Below are 8,169 nucleotides of genomic sequence, written 5' to 3'. Positions count from 1 at the left end.
ACACACACACACACACACACACACACACACACACACACCACCTCATGTCACCACAGTCTGTTTCCCCAGCTCTGGCATAATGCAGTGTCATGTAAGGAAAGTATGAGCGTGCCTCTGGCATGGCAGGCAGCGTGGACAGATGGTTCCTCCAGCTCCACTGCACAAGGAGAAGCCCCAGCAGAACAGATGAATCATCATTCTACCAACTGCTTCTCTCAGCACGCCACATTTCAGCTCTCTCACTCTTTGTTTCCACCAAAAAAAAAAAAAAAAAAAAAGAAAAATCAACTAATACGAATCGATTCGAGAGCATTTATTTCTGAAGAACCCGTGCAGAACTTTAAACAAATTTGTGTTTTTGCTGGATTTTAGGATGAGTCAGTTTTGAAAAAGCTCGGGGCAAAGATCTTCAACCGTAAAATATTTATAGAGCTCTGGCATTAAATATTATTATGGAGGTTAAGAAACATCTGTTGCTCTCCTTTTAGTCTTAATTAAAGTTGTCACTCGTGGAGAACAACTTGGCAAAAACAGCAGCTTGTCATGGAAATGCAGAAAGTTAATGTTTTATCTGGCAGYACACTTTCATATTGCTGTGGGGAAAACATCTTGAGTACCTGACTACTGTGAGTAGAAGAACAAAGCTATAAATATTTATACAATCATTCCCATCTAATTGATATTGGTTTATTAATAAGATTATGCATTAGTCTGTGCCAAAACCTGCAAATAAAGGCAAATTTGATTGGGCTATGACTAATTTCTGGAGCTGATTTATTCAAATCTATATTGTTCCTACAAAAATTCATAGATGCATAGATAAATCCATAATTTCAATTATTTGTAAACACTATAAAAGTAGAACATAATATATACATTAGCTGCCAAAGATGCTRGATGACGATTTGCCTGTTTCAGCATCAGATATTAGTTGACAGGAAACTACACTGTAAAAAAATGAAATGTTGGATTTACTTAACCATGTTATGTAACCTGGTTCCACTTAACTGAGTTGAGTAAATTCAAAGCAATATACCAGTTTTTTAACCAAAGAACATGAGTATGTTGCTTTGAATTTACTCAACTCAGTGGAACCAGGTAACATAACATGGTTAAGTAAATCCAACATTTCATTTTTAGAGTGTATGGAGCTTCCACCAAAAAGTAAGACCATCTGAAATATTATGCAATATTGCAAAAATGTCACGCTTGCTGATAAATGCTGTGCAAGACTTTCAGCTACAATAACAATAACTAATTTTACAACATCTATAGTGACAGATTTATGACCATTTCTGTTTGGGTCAGTGACCTGTGTTGGACACCTTTCGTTGATTTGCATCCAAAAGTTAGTAACTTATAGAAGCACATTTAGTGATTATTTCCTGAAAGTTTCATTAAAATGTGCCCAGTTTTTAATTAAATGTTTTGCTAACAGACAAACTTAGTTGATTTCAAATATTTAGACGCAAATTATTCAATAAAACCATTGCACAATCTGTTAGCACTCAGAATATGTGTTATGGATCAGTCTCCACTACTACCACACCAAACTGTAGCTTAATATCTATAAAATTAATCGAGTTGTGTTCATTTTTGTGTTGATGAAGTTTGCTTAGCTGTGGCGGCCTCGTTGWGTTGAMTTGACTCCATAAGTTAATCAGTTGTAGATGCGCCATCAATGAATGTTTCCTGGMWGTTTCATTAAAATATGTCCATTTGTTGATGAGATATTCTGCTAACAGACATGCACAATCGGCTGAGTTTCTGTTGACTCTTCCTCTCATCCTGACTGTCGTGACGTGYTGCCGCAGCTCCAACAGATTATTGGCACGAGCATCTCCAGGTGCAGGAGAGGCAGCAGGTTGCCGGGGCGCATGTCCGTCAAAGCTGAAAAGGAGTCCTGGATTGGTTGGTCTGCAGCCTCCTGCTGGGGGTCTCCCGGGGGGCCCCCTGGCTCCTCCTCCTCTCTCCATCAGAGCCCTGCCTCTGCGCGCTGCGCTTGTTGCAGCGGGGAGTGCGCGCGGACGGCTCTCTGTGCGCTTTGGTCGGATGAAAGTTGTGGACACCGCGGAGATCCAGGGAATCCTACTTCGGAGAGGAGTGAGGAGAGGCGGGGGAGAAAAGCGGATGCTGAACATCCAGACTCTTCGTGGGACTGCGCGCGTGAAACGAGGCGGAGATATCCGAGGCGTGAAAACGAGTTTGTGTTGAGCCGAGAGACCAAGGACACCCAACAGTATGCGGTGCAATTATGGCAGGCAAGGATAAGACCGTGGTGAGGACGCTGGAGGATTTAACGCTCGATTCTGGTTATGGTGGAGCCGCGGACTCGGTCAGGTCGTCCAGCGTGTCGCTCTGCTGCTCCGACACGCACCAGTCCATCCCGCATGGGGGCAACTACTGGCATCTGACGGAATCCATGCACAGCAGACACAACAGCTTGGACACTGTCAACACCGTCCTGGCGGAGGACACGGAGATCCTGGAGGGCTCGGGACACAGCGCCAAGCTGCCCGAGCTGGACGAGGTGCCGTGGAGCCTGGGAGAGGTGGAGGGCGCGCTGAGGAAAGACCAGGAGCTGATGGTGGGGAACCCTCCGCCGGAGATCCTGGCGCGGCTGTCCGCGCTCGTCGGCCGGGCTCTGGTGAGGGTGGCCCGGGAGGCGCAGCGCCTCAGCCTGCGCTACGCCAAGTGCACCAAGCACGAGATCCAAAGCGCCATCAAGGTGGTGCTCTCGTGGACCATCTCGGTGAACTGCATCACGGCGGCTCTCAGCGCGCTGTCCCTCTACAACATGAGCACGGGCGACAGGTTCAGCCGGGGCAAGTCCGCGCGCTGCGGCTTGGTCTTCTCCGTGGGCCGCTTCTTCAGGTGGATGGTGGACAGCCGGGTGGCCCTGAGGATCCACGAGCACGCGGCCATCTACCTGACCGCCTGCGTGGAGAGCCTGTTCCGGGAGGTGTTCGGACGCGTGGTGCGCAGCGCGCTGGTGGAGAGGGACAACGGGATCCCCAAGATCACCCTGGAGTCCATGGAGCAAGCCATCAACGGGGACTCGGAGATCTGGGGTCTGCTGCAGCCCTACCAGCACCTCATCTGTGGCAAGAATTCAAGTGGTAAGAAAAGACGGACCCTCTGCTCTGAGAGTGTAGTTGTAGAAATCTATTTTAGGAATCAGTGAAGATCAATAGAGCAAGTTTAATTTGCCCACATGGATCACTTCTGTCCTCCTGGTCTGTGCAGGTGGGCCTGACTGAGAGAGGGTGGGCCACCAAATTTAACAAAACCTGTAAAACACATGAAAACTTGTGTTCAAGAATTGTTCAGACTCATAAATCTAAAGGTACTACGATAAAGTTTATTCAAAACAAATTAGTTTGCTATTTTTGAGCTTAAAACAATATTTTAAGTGATGCCAAGTCCAAGTGTCTCYATTTAAACAAACAAATAAGCTTTAAAATCGAAGATTCTGGATTTACACTAACGTGAAAAGTTGTAAACTGAACCCCCAAAAATTGGTTTCATGAGGAAACTTTCAGCAAACGTTTGAGTGGCGCTACTTTATTCAGTGGTTGAGGTAAATATTCATCAGTTTATGTTTGTTTCATTAATAAGCTTTTGAGCCTGAAGGGAATTAAAGTGTGCTTTGGCTAAATTTTGTAGTAATCTCGCAAATCAAATGTAAAAAAAAAAACTAAGTTGATGAGTAGAATTCTGGGTATTTTTAAAATAACATAAGTTTGAGTTACATCATCATGCAGGGAAATACATCAGATCACATCACATTAATGGAACCATGTTTTGTCAAGGGGGAAACCCCTCCCCCTTTCCCCCAGAGCTGCTGTCCTCCACTCTGCCTGTTTTCCATGAAAAAGTGTTACGGGAACGATTGTCTCTGGTGTAAAGGATGAAAAAATAAAGATAGTACAAGYAAAAAAAATAAAACAAACAAAAAGGCGCTTTTCTGCCCATGACTCAGTTCCCATCACTCGTAAATAGACGTTGAAAGATTGTGAACATCACATCTCTAGTCAGTGGCGCACTGAATCCAAATTTGGGAACCACGGAGATGCCAGTTTTTACAATCAAGCCAATCTACAGGGTGAGTCAAAAGTCACAGGACACCCTTTTATTTTTAACCAATATGGCGGCTATGATCTGATAGGCCACCTCACCTATCAATGCTGGGGTACTCAGATGTGTCGTCATCGCGTGAAAGCAGAAACACGTTGGAATAATGCCAGAAAAGTCTGCGTGTATGGTCGTCATAAATGATTTAATTCTGAGCAACAGGCAAACAGGACTTAATCAGGAAGTTCTGTTGGCTCGTCGCTGACACGTCAGCGGACACAGCCAATAATATACACCATGATAACATCATATGACGTGCTTATAACCAATCACAGATCGCCTAATATACTGTCCAGCCTATCACAGGGCTCCCAGCTCAAAGGGTGTCTTATCAAACAAGAGAGGTCAGTCCGTTGCGGAGTCCTGTTGTCTGGGCCAACACAGATTAACATTGAACAAGTGACACAGATAGATAATTAGTCCATAACAGTCGTTTTCCCTTTTCTTTCCGAAGGATGTCCTGTAACTTTTGACTCACCCTGTGCTGAATATTTTTTTTGTTTATATTTTTATGTGCCCAAAATAACAATAAAAAAAACTTTGAGTTAATTTGTCTAAAGGTGGGTGGGTGTAGGCCCTCCCAGGCCCATCAGTAGCTGCGCCTCTGCCTGAGCTGCATCCGCTGGAAGATAAAGATTAAGTTTTGGAGATACGACTATAAGCCGTGTAAATATCAGTGATCAGGTCATGTTACAAGTGTAATTACACCCCAAACAACAGGTTCTGACAGCCTCCTCTGAAACAAGTTGTTCAGAACCCCGCAAGCAACAACAGTCAAATAAGTATTTATGCTTGGAAAAAGATGAAACAGACTCCATCTGGTGTTGTGAGTGTGAGCCGTGGCGTTTCCATTGAATGATAATGAGTGTTTTTGACAGCCTGGGCATCACGGGATGATTTAAAAGCAAGGATTTGTGTTTATATTGTGCACTGGCCTTGTTGATCACGCCGCCGTGTCACTCCAGAAGGTGTAAGCCGTCAGTGGGTGAGTTTGGCTGAAACTCTAAAACAGAAGGGACTCGAAAGACGCTGCTCTATAACTGAGAGCCAAAATCAAACGCAAAGACAGAAGAAAGGGGGGGGAAAAGCCGTATTGCTGCTCTTTCTTTGATCATTGCGCCATTTCCTCAAAGCTTTAAAGACGAGCCTCTTCAGTGTGTCATCTCGTGAGTGATTTCTTTAAGAGTTCAAATAACGGGTAATCTGAGAGAAAATTTGATCTGCAATGGATCAGATTGTTATATAAACCTGGTATTATGCAGAATTCTCCAACCTGTCAGGTAAATCAAATGATGTAACAGCCTCCGATTTAGACACAATTTTTAAAAAAGCTTATCAGCTCATTCATAAAAAATACATTTGATCACATCAACGGTCTGAAATTTTTTACCAAAAATGAAATTAAAAATGTAATTTTTATAGATAAATCATGAAAATGAGACTAAATTATTAGTACAAATAATCYCTGGGTGCAAACGTTCCACAGACAGGTGAGCTAAAGTGAGAAATCACRACTTTTATCTGTCCCTGTTTTACATAAAAAAGGGTCTCAATCCTATGTGATTGGTTGGATTGACTGTTTTGGGTGGGGTTTGAAGACACCTCAACGATTCGGTTGGATGAATGCCACACAGCTGGGGGAAAGTGTAACAATTCAGCTKGYTTGAAATGGCCAGAAAGCACCTATAAAAAGTTTGCAAATTTTGAATAATGTTAATATTAGTCATAACATGAGACAGGAAGGTGCTAGTTGCACCAAAGCAATAAATGGCATTTACATGTTCTCATTAAGTTTAATAATTACCTTTATACACCATTAACAATCACATCTTTCAACTTCCCTCACAAGTCAACCCTACCAATAARGGTCTTCAAACTCCACCCACACCCAAGAAACTGCCTGTTTTCCAAACTTCACCAATCYTGGTTACCAAGCACCTCCCACTTAGTGACTGCAGAGACCCTATACTTGAGATTTCTTGGTGCTGCTCACATTTGGACTATTTTTCGTTTTGCCCTGAGTAGCAGCTAGTAGCATGTGCCATCCCAATCCAGCTGTAGCTTCAAGGTCACTGTTAGGAGCTGCTGCCAGTCTGACTGCTCTTCAGAGGTGCTTGAAGGCGTCTATYAGGKTGCAGGTGTTTCCCAGCAGAACTTAAGTGAATCAGCGGTCGTAATGACTGGTACATTTTGAAATAATACCTCACCTAGATGGGGTAGTTGTGGCATGCTACTACAGCACACTGCTTTGTTTTTTTTTCAACTGGAGCAGCTGCGTGCATCTTTTTTACTCCTCCTCCGTGCAATGTTTTGTTTCTCGATGGTGCAGAGGAGGCAATTTGCACTCCTACAAAAGAGCATGTGACACCAGTAGGGATAGCCAAAAACCACAAAAAGAAAAAAAAAGGAAGAAAATGTGGCCAACCACTTTTTTAATCACTTCTTCAAGATACGTTTTTTTAAACTCTGGTTACAGTGGCCTCACTTCAACGCGAACAATTTCAAATTAAATCCTCACACCTGCAGTCTAATTATTACAGTCCTTAATCACGTTAGAATCTAAAATTCAATCACCTGTCTGTAATTCCTTCTCCTTTTTTTGTCGGTCTTTGGTGAAAGGAATGAGGCTATAATTAGGCTGGCAGTGTGAGAGAGCAGCTATGAAATATGAGTCCATTTCTAAAACTTTCACCTGAGGAACAAAGAGCAGAGCAGCCCATAAGAAGTGATCTGCTCTCCCACTGACCAGACCTGACTGCCTGTTTGCTCTGAGCGGAGCAAAACTCAAACCTTTCTTCACTGCTTTTGTGTTCAATACAAGCTGTTCCTCTGAAAATAAATTCTGACATCAGATAAAGAACATTTTGCATGAAACGTAAAAAAAAGACAACCCTTGATAGCTTATACAGGGAGGTTATGAGTTCATTGTAAGGTGCAGCTTCATATTTCAAGATGTCATGCAATAGAGTATGGTAGTAATGATTCTGAGCTACCACATCAAATTTTAGCTCAAAACATGTAAAATATATCATTTGGTAGTTACGAGTATTAACAAAGCCTAACTCTTCCATGTCACAGGTCAATTGGTAAATGAGGTTTCTTTGAAGAGACAATTGGTGCAAATTGAACAAGCTCAAAAAGCAGACTTATAGCCTAGATATTTATGAAAAATCTCCTCTATGATTTTAAAGGAAAGTTTAGGACGATTCAGTTCAGAGCATACATCAGATCTGTAAAACAGCATAAATTTACTGGTTGAATTTTTTCAATTCCAATGGCACTGCCATAGCCTCAGCATTTTCCCGTTTAACGTGAGCTCAGCCAGCTTTGCCCATTTGTAACAATTTTTAACTTTGCAATGGTTTATAGACAGAGGTGTAGCAACTTTCGTGTTAGTTAATTAGCTGCGGCAACCATCTTTGTTTGGACTGACTTCAAAGGTGAATCAGCTTAAGATGAACATCTTGTGATTCTTTTAGCTCATGCAATGAGTAGCACTTAGAGTATGTTGTTATATATGACTTTCAGCCACAACTGCACCAAAGTTTAGAGCAATATCTGTGAAACTGATGGAATTTGAAGCATTAGTTAGTTTGCCCAGGCAGCCATCTTAGATTGAATTGGCCAATCAGTTGTTGAGGTACATCCTTAAATTRGTTTGAATCGGTCCAGTGGTTCATGAGATATTTTGCTAACAGACAGACAGAGTTGACTGTAACAGGAAATACCAACCCTTTTAATGTCTTCTTCCATTTACCAACATTTTACTATATATTTACAATCTTCTATGTTTGAATTTAATAAATGTACACAAGTTCTTCAGGGATTAAACACAGTGAAACAGTAACAACTCCTCCACAAATATGTTGCTAGTTACTAAACCTGCCGTGGCAGTGTTCTCGTGTTCTGTGCAGCAGGAGATCCCGACACAGACTCAGGCTCTGTAGGCAGTGGGGTAAAGGAAAATAACACGCTTTAATAATAAAACAAAATGGTGCTGCAGCCGTAGGGATTCCAGTGAGCATCATATATATA

At 42.5% G+C, this 8,169-nt stretch overlaps 1 protein-coding gene across 3 annotated transcripts in view; it reads left to right on the top strand.

Annotated features, from left to right (window-relative positions):
* Nucleotides 1–1,704: 1,704 nt before the first annotated feature.
* The window catches only part of LOC106518240 (ankyrin repeat and BTB/POZ domain-containing protein BTBD11-A), a 206,330-nt gene continuing 199,865 nt past the window's right edge, over nucleotides 1,705–8,169 (top strand). For all 3 annotated transcript variants that reach the window (XM_014009430.1, XM_014009429.1, XM_014009428.1), the window contains exon 1: nucleotides 1,705–3,119. In XM_014009430.1, coding sequence (XP_013864884.1) covers nucleotides 2,255–3,119 — 865 coding nt within the window. In that variant the 5' untranslated portion in view covers nucleotides 1,705–2,254. The remainder of the gene's footprint in view (nucleotides 3,120–8,169) is intronic.

Source organism: Austrofundulus limnaeus, unplaced genomic scaffold (genome assembly GCF_001266775.1).
Source record: "Austrofundulus limnaeus strain Quisiro unplaced genomic scaffold, Austrofundulus_limnaeus-1.0 Scaffold58, whole genome shotgun sequence".
Taxonomy (NCBI): Eukaryota; Metazoa; Chordata; class Actinopteri; order Cyprinodontiformes; family Rivulidae; genus Austrofundulus; species Austrofundulus limnaeus.
This window is presented reverse-complemented; position numbering and strand designations above follow the sequence as displayed.